The 25969-nt window shown below is 42.9% G+C and overlaps 1 protein-coding gene across 1 annotated transcript in view; it reads left to right on the top strand.

Moving 5' to 3' along the window:
• Nucleotides 1-25969, top strand: part of EGFL6 (EGF like domain multiple 6) — a 439195-nt gene that overhangs the window by 163608 nt on the left and 249618 nt on the right. The window contains exon 3 of the mRNA XM_085622499.1: nt 12064-12156. Coding sequence (XP_085478625.1) covers nt 12064-12156 — 93 coding nt within the window. The remainder of the gene's footprint in view (nt 1-12063; nt 12157-25969) is intronic.

Here is a 25969-nt window from a genome sequence, read left to right as displayed (position 1 = left end):
TTTTGATTAAAGAGAAAGTCAAATCAAATGTGCCTACTGTTCTCATAACGTGCCTTAGTATGTCTTTGTGCGTGCATAATATTTGTGTATTTGTGTGTGCGTGTATATTGAAATTTCAGCATGGTTGTTGGTGGGGGTGTTCAATGGGGGGCTGCATGGATGTTAGACACACTTGTTTCTGTCTGGAGGGAGCACTAACTGCTCCCCCCCGACTGCTGCAGGCAGCGGGCCAGGCTGTGCAATGGTGTTTGCTGCAGCCCGAGCCCCTGCAGCCTCTCTGTGAGGCCCAGTGACTCTGCAACCCAGAATTATCTGGTCCAGAAATGTTTTCCGCAAACATTTCAGGCCCAAAACACTGATAATTTTGAATTGCATTATTTCACCCTTTCACACTTCAGGTTTTGTTATATAATGCCGATTTGCACAGCGCACTAATCACCTGTGAGGGTATCCAGGTGTTTTAACAGGCGTGTAGGCGTGTGGTTCCCACAGAGTTATTAGAAGAACCAGGTCTTCAGCTTCTTGCAGAACCCAAGGTTGGAGGCTGTGTTGTATTGTGGGAGGTTGTTCCATACTATCGGTGAGATGTAAGAGAACAAGCAACCTCATGATCTGCTTTAGTGGATGCCAAGGTTGTGTGCTGATGAGAGTGAGACTGAGCATAGGTGTCTGGTAGGCTGGTGATAGTGTATGCTGTTGTTTAGGTACGCTGGTCAGGTGTTGTGCAGAGCTTTGTAGGTGTGCGTCAGGAGTATAAATTGGCTGCGTTTGTGGCTGGATAGCCTGTGGAGCGCTCTGAGGTGAGGTGCGATATGAGTGTGGCAAGGGAGTTTGAGTATGAGTCTTGCAGCAGTGTTCTGCATGGTCTGAAGTCTGTGTAGGAGTTGCTTGTCAATTCCAGCACAGAGTGCCTTGCCTTAGTCGAGTCTTCTTGTGATGAGTGCTTGCGTGATGTTTCATCTGGTATTTGGTGGAAGCCACTTGAATACCTTTCATAGTACTCACTGCGTTAACTTGTGCTATAATGTTGAGTTTGTTGTACAAGATGGTCCCCAGATTTCTGGCATGATCAGTAGGTGTTGGTCCTAGCTCTGTCGGCCAGCAGATGTCATCCCATGAGGAGGTCTTGTTTCTGAAGAACAGTACTTCCGTCTTGTCGAGGTTGAGTTTCAGGAAGTTGGTTCTGATCAATTCAGCTACCAAGGTCATCCAGTTTGTGAAGTGGATTCTGAAGGCAGTTGTCTTACTGTCAGTGGTGAATGATTTGGGTGTCATCGGTGTAGGAGATGATGGTGAGGCCTGGAGATTGGATGATGTTGGCGAGTGGTGTCATATAGATGTTGAACAGAGTCTGGCTGTGAGATGATCCCTAGGGGACCACGCAGATCAGGTTCTTGATCTCCAATGTGAAGGGAGATAGCCTGACTTTTTGGGTTCTTTCTGTGAGGAACGAGCACATCCAGCTGATTGCGGGCTCTTGGATTCTGATTTCATGTAGACTTCTGTAGAGACTGTGTTGAATGCTATGGAGGTTGAGGAGGATGAGGGCTGCTGTTTCACCATGATGGTCTAAATGTCGTTGATAACTGTAATGAGGGCTGTTTCGGGGCTGTGTTTTTTTTTCTAAAACCTGATTGAGTGTCGTCCAGTAGGATGTGTAGTTCAAGGTGGCTTGTGAGTTGCATGTGTTATGGCGTTCTCTAGCACATTGTCTGGGTAGGGGTGCAGGGAGATCAGGTGGAAGTTTCTCAGTTGGTTAGGGTCAGCCAATGGCCTCATGAGGAGGCTGCTGACAGCTGCATGCTTCTAGTCTTCTGGGAATGTGGCGGATGTGGTTTGGGTGGGTGCTAATTGGCCGTGCTCTGAGGTTGTAGATGTGTTGGGGGCATGGATCTGTTGGGGCCCCTGAAAGGATGGCCTGCATGATCGTCGCTGTGTCTTTGCTGGCAAGAGTTTTCCATTCAGTCAGGTGGCAATTTTGGAAGGTGACGGGCAGGTTGAGGATGAGATCTCTGGGGTCTGGTTGGTGGGTGTAGTAACACAAATCATAATGAGGGCCTTAGTATTTAAGATAAAACAAGTGCTTTCTAAATCTATATTTTAGTAATGCTCAATCACTCTGTATGTAGTGTAAACATTTTTAGGTCTCGCCTAGCGTTGCAGCGCGCATGCGTTCCTCGCTCTGCGAGGGCTATTGTGATCAAGGAGATTTTAGAAGGGGGCTTGAAGCCCGGCCCATTACCTTAATTGGCTGGCGTCATCATTTATGGAAATCGGTGGCCATCGATTGGAAATAAGGCTTGTTTGTTACCGCCCTGTCTCCTTTTCGGACGGCCCATCCGGACTCGATGGTTTGCTTTATGGCTGTCGTGAAGGTATTTTTTTTATCTGTAGGAGGCGTGGACTCAGTGATCATGTTTCTGAAGTTGTTTACAAGCACAACGCCCATGGCATGCTTTCACTTTCCTAGCAGACCATCACTTTTTTTCATCACGCTTTCACCTAAAGTAAAAGCGCAATGCAAGATGCTGCTTGTTATTACTCTGTTAAAGTTTACCATATAATTTAGGATGGTTTGCCTGGTTTGAATTACCAGGATGGCTAATAAAACTGTAATTGTATTTCATACAGGGGCTTTAAACATGGCTTGCCTGGAGCTCCCAGAATCTTTAAGACGACACTGGTATTTCCTCCCCCCTTTCCTTCCGTCTCTCTCTCCTTGGTCTCTTGTTCTTCTTCCCACACCTTCCCCTCCCCCCCACCCCCCGCCTGTCCTCTTTCCCTCCTTGTGCTGTACGACGTTGCAGGCCAGATAAACATGGCGTCCGGCTGTGCTTTCCCTTTCATGTAAAGTGCACCATTTTGAGGGTGGAGGTCGGGGCGGTGTTGCTTGTTTTTTTTCAAAATCTCATACATTTTCAGCCTAGAAGCCTGTTTGCAAGGGGGGACGGGTCCCCGGGCTGACACACAGTCACATTATATCCCCCCTCATTCTGAGCTTTATTTAGTAAGCCCAAGGTGCAAAAGGCAGGCGCCTAGAATTCCGTGGCCAGTACAATATTCCTCTGTCCTCAACCCCGGACCGAGGGGGTGGCTGTGGGGGTATTACTGGAATGAAGAGCCGGTTGCAGACTTTAGCAAATGGTCCTCTGTGGCTTTTACCATTGGCCCGGCTGGAGAGCTGACCGGAGGTTGAGAAGTTTCATGCAGCGAAAAAGGAAGTGCCCCGAAACAGATGAATGTGGTCTGAGGTGAAACACAGGCAGCCCGAGGTATCCAAGCGCTGGATAAAAAATACACAAAAGCATATGTGTGTCTATGGTATGGGACTGTGCGCATGCCCATATATCATGAGAGGGGGAGGGCTTTGCATGTGTCTGTATAGGAGGGCGGCGCGTGCCCGTATGCTATGGGTCAGTATGTGTGCCTGTACGGTATTGCACTGTGCGCCTGCCCCTATGGTATGGGGACTGTATGTGTGTTTATCATATGGGGACTGTGCATGCTCATATGGGATACTAAGCGTCTCTGTGGGACTGTGCTCATGCCCGCATTGTAAGGGAACTGTATGTGTATGATATGGGGACTGCACGTGCTCGTATGGGATACTAAGTGTCTCTATGGGACTGTGCTCGTGCCCGCTTTGTAAGGGAACTGTATGTGTATGATATGGGGACTGCACATGCTTGTATGGGATACTAAGTGTCTCTGTGGGACTGTGCTCATGCCCGCATTGTTAGGGAACTGTATGTGTATGATATGGGCACTGTGCGCCCTATGGGACTGTGTGGGTGTCCGTATAGTGTGGGGGCTGTACATTTGTATAGTATGGGGATTTTATTTAGATATATATAGTATGGAGACCCTGTGTGACTGTATGATAAGCTAATTTTACGTGGGTATTTCTGAAGTATAGGGGTTACATATGTGTCTGTACGGGATGGGGAACTGTAGGATGGTAGGTCTGTCTCTGTGGTACGGAGATGAGTATGTCTGGTTGCTTTTCGAATGTATGTAGGTATGTGTGCCTAAATGATAGGGGGTTGTCTGTATTGTATTTAATAGTATCTATGTTAATATGGCATGGACATTGTATGTAGTTATGTTCAAACGTAGATATGTAGTATGGTATGGGAATCTAACTGCCTATGGTATGGGGCTTGTAGGTATGGCGCGCATGTAGGTATACCTGTGGTATACTGGAATGATATGCATGTCTCTATTGAATGAGCATTGTATGTTGGTTTGTGTTGCTTTGAAATGGTAATTTGTCTGGATAACGTGACAGAGGCATGTAGTTATGATATGGGAATAATATGCATGTGTATATATATGTGTGGAGCTTGTTAAAGAGATCTATATATGTTGTGTCCTGTAAGTAGGTATCAATTACGTCATGACTTCCTGGATCTACGTAGGACATTTGAACTGTGTATACGGTATTTATATGCGAGGTATGATTTGTATGGATAGCTTGTACTTATGTTTGAGATGTGAGTTGTATGTACATCATGCCGTTTTGCATGGGTCATAATGTGTATGTAAAGTATGTATTTATGTTTGAGATTTGAATGGCATGTAGACGAACAAGTAAGTGCAGCTGTTTGAAACCTTCTTTTTAGACTGGAGACTCCGCGCATTTTAACCAGAGCGCTCCCCCCACACACACAAATGTCTTTACAGGGACACCTTATCACCAACAGCACACATCACTGCTACTGAACCAACAGCACGCAGTGCTGCCACAAAACCAACAACAAGAGATAGCACTGACACAGGAGCAACATGCACGGAGCACTTCCACAGAACTAACAGCACACAGTGCTGCCACTGAACCAACATGCACACAGCACTGCCACGGAAGAAACAACACTCCTACAGAATCCGCAACACACAGCACTGCCACTGAACCAACAGCACACGGCGCTGCCACAGAGTCAGCAGCAAACAGACACAGCACTGCTATTTAGCCATTAACACACTTTTGTTGGAAGAACCAATAAAGAAAATGTAGTAATTACACAACTTCGTTTGTGTAATCCAGATAAGTTTATTTCAAGTCCACATCCTCAGCATAGCAGCTCCTTACACAACGCTGCCTCCACAGTAATGCAGCATACTCAGAACACTGAGAATTAGGCTATCTAAGTTCTGTCTGGACATTCCATCTCACATACTGATCTCTTGGTAATATGATAATTAACTCTACATATCTTTTCCTTTATGAAAAAAACAAAAGGAAATAAAACAATAAATTACATAACAATTAACAACAATGCAAGTGCACAAAGAAATGCGTTTAGAAAGATGACATTACCAAAAGTGACATTTATCCCAGCTGCCCGGTCACTTTGCAAACATTTCCAACACTCCATACAGTACCATTTTCTAACACAACTACCTTATGCCTCACTTCAACGACCTTCAATGGATTGGAAAATTTGCTATCTCCCTCTATTACCATACCACATTTTTTCGTAACAACCCAATCACCAACCACAATGTTGGATTCTTTCACACCTTTCCTTGTGTTGTAATATTCTTCTGCACACTTCTGCTTTACTGTGACACCAGCTTTAATAGCTTGATGGTCTGCCCACAAACGATCTTTGGCAGTCAACCAACCAGTATTCTCTTTTCTCCCTGGTTCTCTACCCTTCAGAGAAACAAAAGGGGAAACACCAGTAACAGCATGAGGAGTGGTTCTGTGCGCCCACACTAACTTCTTCAACTCCTCCTTCCAAGATAATCCATTGGCCAACGACAATTGCATGTTGTCCATGATTAAACGGTTGATTCTTTCAACCATTCAGTTGGCTTGTGGTCTGAACAAAGCTACTCTTTCATGAACAATTCCCCACTTTTCCATAAACTCCTACATTTGTCTTGAAACAAACTGTACCCCATTGTCTGATACAATTGTTTTCGACACCCCCTCTTCCAAAAAAACTTCTTCTAAAAATTCCATCACAGCTTTTTAATTAATTACTGCCATGGGTTTATACACAAACCACTTAGTATGGTAATCAGCAAGTACAATGATGAACGTATTTCACTTCCCAGCTTATTTATAGGACCCAGAAAGTCCATTGCTAACCTTTCCCAAGGCCTAGCTGGTATCTCAAGACACTTAAGTGGTGGTTCTCTTAAGGTTTAATTTATCACTGCTTGCACATGCATAGCAGTGCTTAACAACATCCTCAACCATACTATCCAATTTAGGCCACCAATATGTTAAGCACTGCTGTGCTTGCTATGTCGCTAATCCATTGAGCTTTGCACGCGTGGGTTCGGATCCCATCCTCGTCGCCAGAAAATGTAGTAATTACACAACTTCGTTTGTTTAATCCAGATACGTTTATTTCAAGTCGACATCCTCAGCATAGCAGCTCCTTACACGACGCTGCCTCCACAGTAATGCAGCATACTCAGAACACTGAGAATTAGGCAATCTAAGTTCTGTCTGGACATTCCAGATCACATACTAATCTCTTGGTAATATGATAATTAACTCTACAGAACTCTGCGAAAAAGAACTATTATGTCAAACACTGCACAGCTCTACAAGTAAATCTAAAACCGGGAACTTCACTACACACCGCATACACTCCATAACACATGGATAAAAGACATTGTCATTTACAACACCATTTACAACGCCAATAGTTCTAACTTAAGCAAGTGCGAGACCTATTGCATTTCCAATGCTTGTTTATATGTCTGTTAAAAGGACGCATTCCAGAACTCATCTGGTAACACTCTTATGTTACCCCTCAAGCAGAATAAATCTTTGCGACCATGAAGCTTCCAGTAACTTGATCAGTTAAAGCCTATACTGGCTCCCAGGCAGCCTTTAATTGTGGTGATTAACCAATCGCTCACATTCACATTTCTTTCAGTTAGCAGGGACTATGGCGAGAAGGCTTGTTCCTTCTTTAGCTATCTGTCCCTCCCTTTGCATCACAACATAGAAACCACCCCTTCTTCCTTCACTTTGAGCCGGAGGCACTTGAAGGTCTACATTAACTATTCAAGGATGGTTGTTTTTTACCAAAGTGTATGGGAACTGTTTTTGTAAAATTCAAAAAGAATCAGCACCACATTTCCCAAAGATCTCACCCCCTTTGACCTCTGAGAGAAACACATACAGCAGCAGAGCAAATTAAAGGGTCACTACCCTACAATGAGAGAGGGACAGCAGAGACTACGTAACGTCTCTGAACTTGTATGTTGGATGCTGGCACATGCAGGCCCATAAAGAAGCTGCTCACACCATGGACCTGTTCCACCAGCCAGTCGTCTTGTCTATAGGAGAAGCATACTGTTATACGTGGGATGTTCATTGAAAATGTTTCACGGAATTGGGTAAATGGCCAACAGTTAAGTTAACACACAGAGATCACTAAGAAGGGCAAGGAATTCTGGGCCTAATGTACTAAACCTTCTTCACCAATCTTATGTGCAAATTGCACAGCGACAGATTTTCTAGCAGAGATGCTATATACAATGCTATCTGTGTATAAATTGATTGCATGGCAAATTTTCCGCCAACAGAGGGTCACAAAATCACTTGCCTAATTAATATTAATTAGGCAGATCACATTTCCCACCCTCTTCTATTGGCCACGATTGCATGGTCGATGGCCTGTCAGGGATAGCAGACCTCCATCCCTGGATTTGCCTTCCCAAAAGGGGAGCATACTAAGCTACCTCAGAAGACGATGTAGACAGCTTCTCATTTGAGAATCAGATACAAACCCAGCTCTTGTATCAGTATATGACAGATGGGTTGCTGCTGCATTTGCAGTCACAAACCATTGATACCTTCTATTACAAATCGCTGTTAAGAGGGAATGCCTCTGTCTTGCCCCCTCCTCATTGCAGTTTGCAAATAGTCGCAAAAAGACCTGCAAGTCAGAACATTTTTTGCAACTTAAAAAATGCCTTTGATTTATTGCACCCTTGCTTTTTATAGTCTCAAAGCCTATGATGTTGTGAATGACAGACTTTGCTAACATAAAATCCGCTGATTGGGCGCTCTATTCCTCTAGGGTTCTATATGTCAACCCAGTCTCAGTTGTATGGCAGTACTCTTAGTTTGTGTACGTATTCCGTCTCCATTTGTTGTGGACCACAACTGTGTGTGCTTCCATTGCTAGATGTCAGATCCCATAATCTGGTGTTGGAGCATGTATTGCATGTCGCCTGTACTAGTGCCTGTAAAACTGCTGTTAGATATGTATAATCTGCTAATAGATTAGGCCAATATGAAGGGTGTCCTTTCCACGCAAAAAGTGAGTTTCGAAAAGCCTGTTGTCCAAGTGTGTAGTCAGCAGAAACAAACTAAGCGGTTCTCTATTTATCTGTTTATTTATTTAATCGTTTTATTTATTTATTTATGGCATATATTTAAATAGTGTGAACCTGGCGACATTGGCGGTAAGATCACTTTACAGGCAATTTCCAGGAGCATATATGTACATAAAACAACGCTTAGTGCTAAACACTCTGCCTGCTTGAAGTACTCAAGATCTTTTCTGAAGGTCTATATAGAACCTGGCATTTCTCTTCATTTGTAATATTTTCTATTGCGCTCAATATGCTGCCTTGCAGGCGCTCAGAGCGCTTTAGATCCAAGTTGTGGCTGATAGTAATCGATACCATTTCGGATATTGGGTGTGAGTTGGTGTAATTTAGCATTGCTTTTCAGAAAGCTTGTTTGGTGTGTAGATGATATAGGGATGGCGCTCATGTCCTGGATGTGGATGGGTAATAGTAGGTTGAGCAGTGACAATATTATCAATAGGGAGGGAAGCAGCCTAAACTGAGAGAATGTTGGCCCCAGTCCTCTGTCCCTTTTCAGTCAATGCAGCAGGGTGCAAGAGTATTAGGTTTTAAATTTGCTAAAAATAGTGTAGCTAAAATATCAATGAGCGAAACATACATAGGTAAGTATAAATGTACTATACATAACTCCACGTATATGTTCCTTGATGATATATAGCTCTTCAATGTCCATTGATGTGGTGTTAAGAATAGTAAATCTACATTTAGCTATATAAACTTACTAATGTGATACTTTGGTTGCCAGTATTTTTGCTACAATATTCTTTTATCGTCGATATACATATAGTCGAAATACAATTGTCACAGCATCTCAAGATCAGCTGCAGGATCCTGTTTTGAATTCAGTTCAAGGCCTATTTGAATAGTTAGGTTTTAAGAAGTTTTCTGAGAAGCACTCTCAAAGATGCAGTGAATTTCTACTGTCATAGTCGGAAAATTGGCTGATCAGAGAGTCCTTTTCAGTACTGTTCTAGCTACTTAGACGTTTGTTTCAGAAAGCCTTGTGAAGGATGAACATCCATCATTTTAATAATTTCTATGTATCAATTTATAGTTAATTAATTCTATTGTATGCATTGGTTTAAAAGTACCTGTGACCCAATAAACTATAAATATTAAAAAATAACTCCCTGTGGCAAATTACATAGTACTTTGAATTTGATCCTGACTTCCACATGGAACTATAGGTGAGCTTTTAAGGCTAGTTCGATGCAGTTGTTTTTCCTCCTGTTGAGTGCCAGTATTGCCGCATTATCATGTCCGCGGAACACTCAATCAACAATCACTTTTGAGTCATGCTGGATATCAAGCTGGATAGAAGCGATCTGCTTGGGCCGCGGATACCAGCCGCCCCCTGCCCGCAATTACAGATACGAGGAGTAATATTAATTCCTGGGGTTGGTTTACCAGGAGTCGCAAAGTATATTTGGAAGGTGTCCACAGAAATGAGAAATTACCTAGGCAATGCAGAATATTGCACCTGTAGTTACAGAAGATCTCATAATCCCGATGGGTCGTCCAACTCTCGTTACGCACCTACATCAAGATTACAGTGGGACTCATATCTCCATGTCTATCTGTTCGTGCAGCTTCCAATACAGTGCCACTGGGAGGGGAGGGATGGCAACATGTGCTTCTCAGAGATTCCCTCCTCTGTAAATTCTCCAAAATAAGTCTTACAATGGAGATAAGTCTCACTGTAATGTGAAGGGTGTTTTGAAAATCTAAGCACACACAAGTCAACGATCAAATAAAGCAGTAGTATCCTATTTTGGTCCAAGCGAGCCAGAGCCATGCCAGATTTTGAGGGTAACTGATGAATATGCAATTCTCATTTAGATTAATTGGGCACATTTGCATAATGTTATTCGTGACATTTCTCAAAATGTTGTCAATATTACTCGTTATATCAATATAGGATAATGTAGTTTCCCAGTATGTCCCTTGACCTTTGCAGGCGTGGTATGAACATATTTGTGTACAAAAGTTATGTGAGATGCCAGCAAGAGACTGGTTACAAAATAATGAGAACTTTTGCTTAATTTTGTGGATTTCATGTTAAAAACTCTCGATATTTTGCCCACATAATTACAATTTTGCTTAGGCTAAATAAATGATTTAGTGGTTTATCCCAAAAATCTGGCTTGGATTCACTACTTGTTGGCCAACGCTAACGCATTGTAAATGGGCCTGCGATTTCTTGCTAGCCTCTGCTGTGAGAAAAAGTAGACACAACATCTGGTAGTGTATTTTTGCCCATGCAACATGCGTATGCCAATTTAAGGATTTGATTGACAGAGGGCAACCTGTTAGTCTGTCGAGACTAATTACAATTTCTCAATTTAAGAGGCTGCTTTTTTGACAACATATCTCTGGGAATAGCACATACATCAAATCTGTTTTGGGCAAAAATCTTCTAACCTTCTCATTGACTCACAGGTAATTGTGACCAGGCTGAACATCTTTTGTGCACATCTGGTCAGTATGCACTGATACCATGAATGCATCATTTTATTTGCCTTTTGCAAGAACGTTTATAGGCAAAATTAGCAAGGGATGCGAAGCAAATTGGTGTGTGTGTGTATGTGTGTATATATACATACAGGTACATTCTCGGACCTAAGACAGAACCCCTCTATCTACCTCATAAAGTTGTGGATAGCAGAAAGATTAGATTTTGCTCTCGTCTAATTTCCATATTTACATAGTAAAAATAATGTCTTGAAATATCTCACGCTCAGTTTGGAAAAAGACAAAATAACGTAGTGACGCACACCTACATAATTAATATTGGAGCACCACATGCTTAGGCCGAACATCAAGCTTTTTTGTCTACTCTTATCTTTATTTTTACCTCAGCTAAGGGTCTGACACTTTGCACTTTAGCTAGACCCTCATGTGGTTGGTGAAAATGTCAATCCTGGTTACATCCGTAACCTGGTTTTCTTATGTTGTATATAACAGGGGTGTCCACCGTAGGTCCTGGAGCGCCAACTCAATGCCAAATTTTCATGATGACTTTTGATGGTATATCTTACATGGATATCCAGAAAATATGAAGTAGATATGGCCATTTGGATCCGACATGGAATGTAATTAGGCAAGCTGCTTGCGAACATTATGTGTGGGAAAATGTACCGCCTACAGCACATTATAAGGATATTGGCGTAACCGAGGAGTCCATAATTACGTAAAGAAAAGAGGCCACGTGCTGAGTACAGTTATGAAGTCGTGAACCTCAGAGGAGACTTGCAACACCATTTTAAATGGACACTTAACGGGAAATTTATTATTCCATGTAAGTGATGGTTTCTGCCATTCAGAGCACTCTGAATTGTTCCCAGGTGAGGTGTCAGTAGGCCATTTTGTCTTGTTCATTTTTTTCTTTTCATTAAGAGACTATAGTTTTCTTTTTATTGTTGGCAAATATAACCTGGACTTGTCAGTAGCATTTATTGGTGATTTTATGAACAAAAGCTAATGGATGCAGCTAGGCTCTCTTATTTACCATTTCAGACAGGATCCATACCTCAGTCAAGATGTTTCTAAAGAGAAGGTGCAGCTTAATGGCATATAGATACTATTGTATTGCCATTCATACTCATTCCCCTGTATGTGCTGCATGCTTCATTTGTAATTTTGTAGCTACCTCGTTTCATTTGTTTCTACTTGCACCTCTTTAAATTGAACCCAACTGTTTTTTTTGTTTTTCTTCAGCAATCTGTGAACAAGGGTGCAAATACGGAGAATGTTTGGGCGCAAATAAATGCAAATGCCTTCCTGGCTTCACTGGAAAAAGCTGCAATCAAGGTTTGTAAACAGCGCAGCAAGTGTGTTTTGTGTGTGCATGGTGAACGGATGTAGTTCCATGTGCCTTAATGCAAAGTGGGTTTTCTGAAACCTATGTATTTAGACGATTTACAATTGCAACTGTAGTCGTCTCCGACATGTCCCCTGGACTTAGGACTCAATCACAAGCGCCCTGCGGTGATAGCTGCTATTTAACACATCCGTTAAAATACAATACCCTGTGGTTTGCAACTTAATCGGTGCAATAAATAATACCTATTATGCGAGTTTAGATCTCAAAAAATGTGCATAACGTGTGGATTTCGGTGCTTTAATCACCCAAAATCCACATCTCCTGTTATTTTCTGGTCACTTTCCCTTGGTAACCATTGACAGGTTTGACCTCCCGAAGTGTATCCAGGTTATGCGGATTTTATAGCACCAGCTAATTCCTGGGTGCGCTAAAAACTGCACAACGCTTAATTCCGACCGCCTGCAAATAAGGGTTTTCTCACCAGTAGGACTTTTATAGGCATCTAGTAACCACAGCCTTTATGTGGGATGAATGCCTGCTGCCTGGTTTAAGAAAGTTAAAATTGAGACCATATTTATAATACAAATCTTGATGTGATATGTCTGATATGTATTTGGCAGGGCATTCGATTAGAGGTGCAAAAAAGCAAAGCCTATTGAAAACGGACAATTAATTATATGTCTTACCCATTGCTTCATTTAAAAAAAAAGAAAAAAAAAATGCAGTGGACCAAACCTTTTTCTAAAAAGCCTAGCAGTGGCCCTATGGAATGCCAAGATTTCCTAGTCTTAATTCAACTGCCCACCTCTTTCTTCCATCATCATACACCAACTGTGTCTTTAACTGGCTCTTGAGTTTCTTTTTTATCCCTGCTTTCTACCGCTGTTACTGTTACATCTCTTTCTGTAATTACTTCTGCCTTCCTTTTCTGTCCTTCTCACTCTTGCTTATGGTCAAAGTGAGTCCATAAAAATGGGTGCTGGTGGCACAAATTCAGCACTGGTCTTAGCGGATCTGATTTCCATGTGTTTTAGCACACCTAAGTTCAACTGATGTCCACAAATAATTAGGGGCTTAACATCTAATTCCTGATTCAAGGAGTCAGAAAAGTCAAATATTAACCCCACAACACACTCATCAGAAGACTCCACGAATGCGGTATCCAAGGACCAGCGCTCAAATGGATATGCTCCTTCCTTACAGGTAGAACTTAAAGAGTCAGCCTGCTATCTTACCCATCTGCGGCCGAGAACTTACATGCGGAGTCCCCTAGGGTTCTTCCCTCAGTCCAACTCTGTTTAACGTCTACATGGCTCCACTCACCAACACCATCAGATGTTAAGGCATCACCATCATCTCCAACGCAGACTCATCCTCTCCCTGATGGACAACACGCCCACTACCAGAATAATGTTCACCAACTGTATAACCCTGGTAGTGGAAAGGATGAGAACCAACTGATTGAAACTGAACACCAACAAGACTGGTATACTGGTCTTTAGAAACAAGAACTTCCACTTGGACGCCTCCTCGTGGCTGGCTACACCAACATTCCCCAACCACACCAGAAATCTTGGGATCATCCTGGACGACAAGTTGAACATGATGGCACAAGTCAATGCAGTGAGCCTGGCTTGCTTCCACATCCCATGAATGCCACAAAAACTCTTCAAGTAGCTCCCACAGAACACCAGATGAACTGTCGCACAAGCACTCATCACAAGCCAACTCAACTACGGCAACACATGGTACACCGGAATTTCCAAGCAACTCCTAAACAGACTAGAGACCATCCAGAACGCTGTCACAAGACTCATACTTGACCTTCCTAACCACAACCACATCTCACCTCACCCCAGGGAGCTCCACCGACTCCCAAATCACAAGTGCAGACAATTAAAATGTATCCCACACATTTACAAAGCCCTACACAAAACTGGACCTGCATACCTCAACAGCTGCATACATTTTCACAACCTATCAAGACACCTACGCTCAACCTCTCTCTCACTTACACACCCCTCCCCCCTGTATTCACAAAAGCAGAAAAGGAAGTCCCTCCTTCTCCTACATCGCCCCAAAAACATGGAAGGACCTCCCACAACACATCCGAGCCTCCTGCTCGCTACTTGAGTTTTTCAAGAAGCTGAAGACTTGGCTCTTCGAATAATTCTGCAGGGACCACAGGCCTACACAGCTTCGAAAGTACCTGGATACCCTTGTGGGTGATTAGTGTGCTCTCCAAACCGTTATTATAAATGTGCTTTCCCAATGTGGAAATTCCACCTGAACTATAAGGTTCCCTGCATTACCCAATCCAGGGATTTGAGAAGGCTCGTAGGCATTAACGGGTGGGTTTACCTCTAAAGGTTGGCTAACACCCACTAACCCATATTCGCTTAGGCACAGGAGATTATTTGCTACCCTGGACACACATGCTGATTAACTCCTGACAAGTTCATGAGTATGTGCATTTACAAGCTGTAACTGGGTGCAAGCACGCCAAATGGATGTGTGTGTAAGAAACGGATTTCACAGAAACGTATCTTTACTAAGGAGAAAGAAAATGTTAAATGCAAATACGTTTTGCAGCAACTTTGAGTATGCAGATGTTATGGTTCTACACATGGAAATACTTATACATTTGAGAGCTCTTAGATAGCTTTGACGTGAGTATATATGCAGGAGTATTCCCAGGCCACGAGTCGAGGGTAGACGTGGGTAAATGGCGTCTACCCACTTTTCCCACAAAGTGGACGCCTTCTATCCTGCCGAGAGGTTGGGCCCCACAGAAATATACGACACTTGTACCAGTGTAAGTTTTAGAAAACAGGACATAATCAGCAGTGCCTGCATGTTGTCTACATTGGCGGCCAGCAGCAACGTTCAGGCGGGAAGGAGGATTATCAGATTCCAGCTGGGCCCCTAACAAAGGCAGAAGGTAAGGAGCCATCAGCTTCCTTTTGTTGGAATATCCTGGCTGGGAGCTAGCGAGAGCTTCACACGTACATGCAATGGAGGGGGAATTATAGGCACACAGCTTATCAGTTCACAGGTAGTTAAGAGAGGTATGCTTTTGACTTTGTTCAATCCCTGTTTATAAATATATATAAATGTGAGAAGCACTCCTGTTTAAAACAAAACCTAATTTCTGTACCTAAATATTTTCAGTAGCATGCTACAGTGGTGGCCCATGTGTCTGAACCGAGCCGTGAGTCCCTGTTAATAGACATGTGCATGCACTGTAAGAATGTCAGGTGCCCCTGTATTTACACAAATAACAATTTAAATAACACTATTTTGTTTTATTTCTTTAATAACGCTATAGAGCTACTCATCCAGATACAGGGTGTCAGAGCACTTTACATCACATGTGCACATTATATATTGACAATAAATCATGTGTGTAAATCAATATTACATACGACAGTGAGAGTTACATGGTGTAGTATCCACATGCCACCTGCTATCCATAGTTCACTGTGCTATATTGGACTACAATTTAGGAACTACAAGGAACAAAAGTATGTGTTAAAAGCAGTAACCCACTTACCCATTTACATAAAATCAAAATCTGCCGCCTGCATGTTACATAATGTGCTTTACAGGAGATATATTAACACCCTATGCTACTTTGATTTAAAACTAGAACTAGCCAAAACACAGATCTCTCAAGCAAATACATTAATCTCCAGAGTTATTTTACCAATTTTGTAATTCCCTGAGGTCTACAGGGCACACAAAGATCTCTGTTGCAGGTGTCTTAACCCCATACAATATTTTGAACTGCAGACTTTGCAACCAGTTAAACAGAACAGATCTACTGCCACATGTCTCCTTGTTGCCAATTTCTTTGTGGAAGGGTTTTAAAAAATAAATGTATGCATTGATGTCCAGATTTTGCATCGAGGTAGCTTCACGTTTTTGGCACATCCCAAAGCAAAATCTCATTCGTTAAATATTGTAATGCGCTCAAATGTATTTATGATAGACCTGCTAAACATACGTGTGGTGTCTTAAGATCTGATATCACTTCTTGTGATGTCACTTCCTGTGAGGTTGCGGGCTGTGATATCACTTCCTGTGATGCCATGTGTGATGTATATATTCGCTCTGCTGTGCACGCACACACACATCCTTGTCACTCACATCTCGATTCCAGAGATGTGTTTGTGGATGATGTATTGTGCGTGTGCACACATTTATTTATTTATTTATTTAATAGTTTTATAAAGCGCGTAGTAACTCAGAGAGCATCCCAGCGCTAAACCTGAATCTCCAAAGGTTTCTGCCGTCTGACGGGATTATATTTGTGGGAAAAGAAGAGTCTTTAGAGTTTTTCTGAACTGGAGGTAGTTCAGTTCTGTCCTGAGTCTCCGTGGTAGGCGGTTCCAGTGTTTGGCCGTGTGGACCGAAAAACGACGGCCACCGGTCCTGGCCTTTTTGACTCTGGGAACCGAGATCAGATTTTCTCCACTAGAACGGAGATCTCTCTCCGCTTTGTAGGGAATTAGGAGTTCTTTCAGAAGGGGAGGGCCATTATTGTTGAGGGTTTTATGGGCCAGGCAGAGGGCCTTGAAGACCACCCTTTCTCTGACTGGGAGCCAGTGGAGAGACTTGAGCGCTGGCCTAGCAGAGGATCTTGCCGGTGTGTCCGTAAGTAGGCGGGCGGCGGCGTTTTGGACTTTCTGCAGGGTGTTAAGGGTGGTTTCGGGGGCTCCCAAGTAGGTGGCGTTACAGTAGTCCAATCTTGCCAGAATTAGACCCTGGATGAGGAGCCTCCTTGCGGTTTCAGGGAGCAAGGGAAAGATCTTCCTGCAGGCTCTGAGTAGGCCAAAGCATGTCCCTGCCGTCCTTTTTGCCTGAGTTTTAAAGCTCATGTCCTTCTCGATCCATACACCTAGGCTTTTGACCTCGTCCTTGGGTGCGGGAGGATTACCTAGGCAGCTAGGCCAAAGGTGAGGTGGCAGGGAGGGCCCCTTGTGGCCCATCAACAGTATCTCTGTCTTGGACCTGTTCAATTTCAATGATGAAAGATTCATCCATCGGTGGACTTCGGAGAGGCAGCCGTGAAGGTCTGAGGGGGCTTGGTGGGGGTGTGAAAGGGTTACGACCAACTGAGTGTCGTCGGCGTAGTTGATAACTGATACGCCGAATGAACTGACCCTCTTCTCCAGTGGGGCCATGTAAACGTTGAATAACGTAGGGCTCAAAGAAGAGCCCTGCGGTACTCCACATCGGAGGGGGATGAAGGATGAGTGGCTATCATTTTCCCGTACCTGGAAGGAACGTCCTGATAGAAAGGATTTTATCCACTTCAAAGCCATACCTTTCAGTCCAACTTCTCCCAGTCGGTGGATTAGGGTGGGGTGGTCTACAGTATCGAAGGCCGCACTGAGGTCCAGGAGGATCACTGCCACTGATCCTCCCATGTCCAGAATGCTTCTGGCCTTCTCCACTGCTGCCAGGAGGGCGATGTCCGTGCCCTGACCTGGGCGAAACCCTGTCTGGGAGGTCCCTAATAGGTTATTGCTCTCTAGGTAGAGTGATAATTGCTTGTTGACCAGCTTCTCCGCGATTTTGCTGTTTCCTGGGAGAAGGGAGATGGGTCTGTAGTTAGAGAGGTCCTGTGAGTCTAGGGAGGGTTTTTTTAAAAGGCCTTTAACTGCTGCTGCTTTCCAGCTAAGGGGGACTATGCCCTCCGAGAGGGAGGAGTTGATTAGGGCCGTGAGGGGGGGGATGATGGTACTTGATACCTTTTTCAGGAAGCGGAGGGGTGCAGGGTCGAGGGGGGAACCACTTTTAATTGAAGCCAAGGTTGCCCCTACCTCTTCCGTTGTTACAGGGCCAAAGACGTCCAGGGAGGGTTGAGGGCTAGCCGATGGCAGGGGAGGATTTGAGATGGTGATAGTAAGATCCTGGTCCAAATGGGCCGGTTCGGGGGAGGGTATAGCAAGGAGAATTTTTGAATCTTCTCGTCAAAGAAGGTGGCCAAGTTGTTGCATTTGGCTTCAGCTTCTTTGGGGTCGAGAGATTTAAGTGGGGGATCGGGGGCGTGAATGAGTTCTTTAAGAACAGAGTAAGTTTCTTGAGCCGAGCTGGCCGCGTTTCTGATTCTGTTCTCGTAAAAGCAGATTTTTGTGCTACGGAGCTCTTTTTTGTAAGATTTTATAGAGGTACGGAACATTTCTTTTTTTCCTTCTGTTTTTTCCTTCCTCCAAAGGCGTTCATTCTTTTTACAAGCCTTGCGCAGGAGGTTGAGTTCCGGGGTGTACCAGGGTGAGGGATTCACTCTCTTGATGTGTTTCAGAGAGTGAGTTTTTGACACGCGTGCACACACACACACAATTCAATGTGCCATGTATTCACACCAATTATACCCAGATACGTCAAACCAATTTTCTCAGTTATTTTTTGGCCAAGAGAGACACTCTGGCCCTTATACTATGTATACACATACTCATTGTCAGGTATGCTTCTGATATCTACATAGTCTGAGAATTAATCTGCTAAGCATGCTGTGGTGACATATTTTGTTGACTTAGGTGCTTGCTGTGGAAATTTGTATGCAACCTGCAGTGAGCACTTTTGAATCGGCGTGGCCGACTCGGCCCATTCAGCGTAGGTCAATAAATGGGACTGGATATTAGTAACACCTGTTATTTACAACGCTACCTAACTGTAAATCTATGGCAGCCCGCACTACATACAAAGGTTTGTAACTTATTTTTGCCCTTTATTTCTGTGTACGCAGGGTATGGTGAAATGTTTCTCAACAGGTTGTCTCTCAGATCTTTAACATTTCTTTCCTACATCTTGGCCTTGCCTTGTGATTGTCTGGTCAGTTATTTGATTGCATGTATTTTTGGAAAAAGCTAAGCTAACCAGAGACGCTATGAATTGTCAAACTGAGTGATACAAAATGGAAACAGGAATATGCAGCTGTAGAAAGTGTGTGTGCTATTGTTGCAGCGCGGAGCGTCAAATTCCCCCTCCGGCACAGACCAACTACCTCAGTATCAAATTCACTCAAATACATTCATTTGGTGGGGCCCATAACACCAAATATACTTACACTCCGTTGATCTGTTTTTCCCAAGGGAAATACGCCTCCAAACGCTGACATGAAAGGAATACCTTTACCTTACACTTAAACACATTAACCTCAGACCTAAGATATCCCTCTCATAAGGAGATGGATCATTTAGTTGTTTTGAAGGTTTAGATTCACAGTCATTTATCTAGTCTTAAATCCCATCAAACTCTCTTTTTATAATAATCGACACAACACATTTGTCAATTAATCAAATATTCTTTATCTATGAAATATTGCAAGAAACGTTAGAAATCATCATCAGCATTTTAGGGTATCATATTTACCTATTCTGGCTAAAGTCGTCCTCTAAGTCAATCAGTCAAGGAAGAATTTATTCAGCAAAGTTAGGCCGCAATTCAGTCTCTCAAAGATTCAGGATAACAGCTGTCCAGCAGTGTTACCGTCCTCTCCGTCAGCATAACGTCAGGAAATCGAGTTCGTCAAAGAAGAGCGTGTCGATCAGTGATATCGTTAGCGTTTTTAGTCTAATTCCCTACCTACTTTTATAATGAAAATAATGTCAAAAAGTGTCAAGATCGGGGTTTAGAGAGTCCTGATTGGTCCATTTGGGGTAGCGGGGTACAGTTCTCAGGGTGTCGAATGATGAAGTCATCAAACTTGCTTGTTCCGGCTTTTAAATTGAGCTTTGTCTCTGGTCTTGGATGGGTTCCCGGAGCGTTCTTGAAGGGTACATGTTCTCCCGGGATCAGGTCCAGGCCACTGCTGCTGGCGGTGACGCCTGCGCACTTCACCCAGAACCTCGTGTTGTCAGGGCAGTCACGTTTAACGTCTCGTTCATCCATCTTGTTTAGGCCGAAATGGTCAACTTAAGCAAAAGAAACACAAAAACATAATTAAACATAGAAATGGCTAATAAAAATGTTATCCCCTTGCTAATACCCATATGTGTGTGTATTTATCTAGCAGAAGCAACACTCAGAGCGGTTTATACTCACTGAATAAAGCACAAATCACAAATACATCACCAAAGTGACATATAAAATGCAATATTCTAGTTTTCTACTATTAATATGCGTACTCAAGTTAGTTTACAATTAATATAGCCATGCAAGGTGCAATTCCCACGTGTAATTCTTTGTTAATATAGTTGGTGAGTTATCACTTCAAACAAATTAATAATATTACAATTAATTGATTATTCGGATTAATATAAACATGCAGAATGGGGGGGTATACAAAATGTTGTATTACCCGCTCCAGCACTATCCCTATGTTTCAAATATGGCCAGCAAACAATGTGTGTTGTATCTCGGGGCAGCTTACAATGCACAAGTGCATGTGCTGCACACACCACTTAAATTATGCCTAATCAGGTGTGCATCGTTTGGCTGTAGTCCAGGTTTAACATATACAAATCAGTCTTTGCCAAAATAAAATAATACAACATATCTCTACCACAATTTCACATCTTACAAGTCCTGTAGAAACAAACTCTGCTCCAACTCTGCGGGCCTTGCCTGATCGACCACAGTGCACCAATCAGAAGTTACAAATGCAGCCTGCAACACCTTTATACTTTTTCAATATATATCATGCAGCTTTTAAATGTGCTCCATATTACTCAAATTCCATTGCTACACTGAGGATAATGGATGCCACTGAATAAGGGACAAAGGCATCAGCTCCGGCTCTTGTCTGCTGCATCAATCAATCAATCAGGGTCTTGTATAGCGTGGCTACTCACCCGTGAGGGTCTCAAAGTGCAGGGGGTGAGGGGGTGAGGGGCTGCTGGTCGGACTGGGTGGAGGGTCATTCGAAGAGCCAGTTCTTAAGGTCCTTCCTGAATTGGGTCAATGACCCGGATTACCTGAGGTGAAGGGGCAGGGTGTTCCAGGTTTTAGCTGAGAGGTAGGAGAATGACCTTCCTCCAGTTCTGGTCGTGTGGATCTTGGAGACGGAGGCTAAAGCGAGTTGGGAGGACCGGAGTTGTCTGGCAGGTATGTGGAATGTGAGGCAGTGGTTCAGGTATGTTGGTCCTTCATCGTGTACTTGTGCTGCATGTGCTTGATACGTACAGTGCACACATGATGTGCCTCATAAATACACCAATCATGGCCCATAACCAAATGCTGCAGCATATCTTTCATACTGAAACATGCAGCAAACATAGGCCACATCTGAGAATAGGAATAGTGTCACATATCAGTAGACAGCCTTCAGCTGTACATTGTGGATACTGCTAAAACATAGCAGCCACAATCAAATATTATTTATTGGCTACTAACAATCTATCCTCCCTTTAAGTGATAAGAACACTGAGTTTAGTCTAATGGCGTCTGACGGTGCTTGTATTGCCATATCATGTTTATCGTGTAGACATATGATATTTGTGGTGTCGAAGAATGGTGGTGGGTGAGTTGTGATATGATGGTGGATAAGTCAGCATTTTCCAAAGTGTTCCAGCTATTTCTGTATTAACCTTGTAGTCTAATATGACCTTGATAAAACTTTTTCCACTCTTACCCAATTTTTCTGTTTGGATAGAGAGCCATGATGCTTCTGATTTCTTGCCATCCATAAATTTGTTCTCATCATTTTCTGTGGTTAAATAGCCCAAATCATTTGAAATTATTCTCTTCTTTTCCAACCGTCCTTAATTAAAAAATATAAAGGCAGGGGCCCAAACTTTTGCCTAGGAGCCCACCACAGGTGCTGCCGAAAGATCTGTTTGCCAAATTCCAAGGTTGACACCTCTTGATTCCACCTCATGACTCTTTTTTCACCACCCAATGCTTCTTGTCTCCTTATCTCACTCTTGCAGGTTCCTATTCACCCTGCGGACTTTCTTTGTCAGTATTTTCCTCTCTTTCTGTTCCTCCTTTTCTGGGCCATTCCTGCCATTCACTCTCATGCTTTGTGTCCTCTGGGTGGTAAGAAGTGCGTCCCGGTCCCTAGCAACCACCGCTGGTGCCCACCCCCTGCAATCACCAGCAAAATCGAACCATTGGAGGCAACGTTGTTTAGTCTTTTCTCTCATGAAACATCCCTCCATTACATTTAGGCCTCGTGGTGGAATTTGTTTTTATTGCTGAAATGACAGTTCAAAACATTATCAACTTGCCCCGGCCGATTGTGACCAAAGTTTCACATCTGAGTTCTCGACAGATTGCAGTCAAAGAACAGATGTCAAACGGCTGGATCAGTCTTAATGGTTGAGAAATGGGAGACAATTTATTATTTTCGTACACTACATACCAGCAGGGAACATGTATTTGATGAGATCCCCATCTAATTTAGCAAGGGGCATCTTTGGGCCTAGGCTGCAAGAGTGTAATATGCTGTGATCCAGACTGCATCTTAGAAGTATAAGACACCTTCAGAGGAAGTAACACAACCTTACTCCTACCATTACAAAGGATATTGGCAATAGTCACGTCATCAGTCCACCACAGGCATCACTAAAAGCCAGGTGATGAGGTGAGGTTGTTTAACATTCCCAACCCTTCGCCAGAAAGCACTAAAATAAGGAGTGTACCATTTAAAGAATGTATTACAGGAGAGTGTCTCAATAAACAAACCATCGATTAAAACATGTTAAAAGAGAATTAAGTGTGACTTATTTCTTCAATTCGAGAAGAATACTGGGAGTACTCCTGACTATTAGTGCAAGTTGTAGATGTCAACAAGTAATGACATTTATGAGTATGCCAACGTTCAGACACCCGTGACTGGCTTCACCTCCTCACACAGAATCTCAGGACTCTTTCAAATTGTTGTCAACCTATTGGGACATATTGGAAGTTGGAGTATCTCTTGGAGTATCTCTAGGTACTATGCCTCCTGATGATGATTGGCTGGTTCTCCACCTCCGGCTTGGGAAATGTTCTATAAAGCAACACGCCATTTCCCTTACCCTAACTGCCCTGAGGCCACTAAGGACAGTTAGTAATACTTTACAGAAACACTAAATTAAATAATATTTAAATAAAATAAAATAAATGTAGAATTCTAACTGGTGTGCTTGTGGAAAGCTGAAACTAAACTAATTTAATACTTCACAGTCTTTTCGTTCTCTCTCCATTTCGAATCTAGAAACCTCATCCAGTACACCTCATAGATGTTGTTCCCTCACCCTTCCAACTTTGGAAACACACGTACTCCTGCCCTTACCACAAGTAAATCTACATGCCTTTCATGAACAGAAATGTGCCTGCAAATATTGGGTGAATATCCACACGTCATTGAGTGTATGAGGGTTCACCAAATTTCAGAGGTAAAAATCCCATAGAAACACTGACAAACTTATCCTGTACTACCTAACTTGTGGATGCAGAAATTCCACCATATTCTGAGAATTTCTGCATTGGCAAATCCACTTAGAGAAGGTAAATTGCTACTATTTCTGGTTTTCTGACTATACCAAATACAAGTATTTTCAGTGCATCACAATTGGGTTTATATGCAGAAACCTTTTCATAATTTGGCCATCAGCCATTAAAGAAAGCTTCGTTCAAGTGATTATTAAATCTCTAAAATTTCAGCTCTTCTGAGAATCATAATTAGCAACAAATACTTCCCCTGCTTAAGACCTAGCAGGCATCTGGACTAGCCTCCTTATATAACTGTTCTTAAACAACGACAATTCTCGACATCAAATTTCTTTGATTCTTTTGCCTGGACTATACCTCACTAGCGTGTTTGCTCACTTGCTCAAATAATATCAAAAATTGTGCTACAAACCCTATGTTGATTATAAAAATGTTCCTATTAATATATATGTGCATTCCTCATTTACATACTTGATTGAGTTGCGCTGCTGGTAAAAAATGGACAATGCTTTCTCTTTCAATGTCCTTAAACTATAAGTTACAAAGAGTAAATAGTTTGAATTATTTAAAGACTACCAAGTACCAAACATAGCAGAGTACGTGATCGGGGTCAGTTTATTTATTTATTTATTAAATTTGTAATGCGCAACAGCTGCCCAAAAAGGGTTTCCCGGCGCAGGAGCAGATCCGAGACATAGATGAAAATGCTAGTGGGTTATTCGTTAAAAAGCCACGTCTTCAAGGATTTGCGAAATTGGACATAATCAGTTTCGTTAGGAAGAGCTGTAGGTGGTGAGAAAAGGGTCCAAACAGACCTCCATAAGGCGTCAGTGGGTCGCTATACAGTACTTAAAAAAAAGTCAGGTTGTAAATTGTATCTTACGATAACCAATAATGTTCAGCATCGGTACCTTCTAACCCACTGTCCCCTTCTTATTTTCCACTGTATATCTGTATTTCCAAGAAATGAAGGGCGGGGATCCATTACTTCGGAAATGTCCCCGTGGCAACCGGTCAGAGCAGACAACCCAGCACTTAGCGCTTTTTTGTACATTTTACTTATCTGACAGGGAAACCTATATCAAGCCACTCGTTTTACAAGAAAGAATTGCTCATCATCATGTGGTCTTTAAGTAAATGTACAATCTAGGGGGGTTATAGTGTGTTACATGGTTGCCTTGTTTCTTTCTTAGGTGATCTGTGTTAGAGATTTGTTGGACGACTCAGAGAATAAAATCTACTAATGTGCCCTATGATCAAGAGCCTGATTAATTCGGGCCTGGCACTAAATCCAGCACAAGCTGCACATAACCAAACCCTTGTGCTCTGCATAACAACAGAACATGTCATGATATAAGTATTCAAGAGTCTCCATTACAGTATGTGTACCTAGAAGCTTCACTCTTCTAGTCTCTTCCTCGTAAACTAAAGACTCATGCAAGTAATCATGCAGGTATACTTAGAAAAGTTCATTTACAATCTGCCCCTGAAACAGCTAGATAAGCAAAAGGATCATGTCTCTCCAGAAAGCCCGCCGGTATGTAGGTAGTTGTATATTGATCACGTAGTCCATGGTCCCACAATGTTTGATAAGTCAGACACAATGCCCTAAACACAAGACTTTGCTTGAAAGCTTCACTTACAGTAAATGTACCCTTTCTGGTTCTTTGAAAATCTTGCCTTTGCTTTTTAGACCAAAATTCCCCTTAAGTGCCTAATTTCAATGTTGTACTTTCCGGAGTTCACCTGTCTCATCTGTGTGTGAAACTGGAACACTCCTCCTTGATAACTTCAATGTCCAAACCAGGGTCGACCACTGGGAGGTGTTGGAGATGGTAAAGATATTGAGTCATCTGCAGAATGCAGCTCTTAACAATTCTCCTTCACCTGTATTCCTAGACGAAGGTGCTGATTAAAAGATACATCCAATATTCTTATTTACTGGAGCAGTCAGGCGATGTCATCATATCTCTGTTCAGGTGAAAGGAAATTGGACAGTGCTTAATTTGAGCCAGTTGTTGCTGGTGCTCGGCGCCAGCACTTAGGGGCAGATTTACAAGCCCCTTGCGCTGCCAGTACGTCACTTTTTGTGAAGCACTTGCAGCCCATTTCTCTGTCCCATATTTACAAGGAGAGGAAAAGCCACCCTATGTGGCTTTTCCTGTCCTTGTAAATACGGCCCCTTTACACGCAGCACTTTGCGAAAAAGGGGTGTTCCATGGGTGTTGCTGTAGGTGTTCCCACGCAACACCCATGGAACCAGACATGTCCAGATTTACGAGGAATCGTAATCCTGGAAATGCGTCAGTATGCTATGCCACCCTAGGGGTGGCGTAGTGAGGCGCAACAAGGAAAAGATTTTTCATTTCTCCTCGTTCTTTAGGTCTCGCATAGGCAGCGCATGAGCTGCCTCTA

This window comes from Triturus cristatus, chromosome 8 (assembly GCF_964204655.1).
Source record: "Triturus cristatus chromosome 8, aTriCri1.1, whole genome shotgun sequence".
Taxonomy (NCBI): domain Eukaryota; kingdom Metazoa; phylum Chordata; class Amphibia; order Caudata; family Salamandridae; genus Triturus; species Triturus cristatus.
This window is presented reverse-complemented; position numbering and strand designations above follow the sequence as displayed.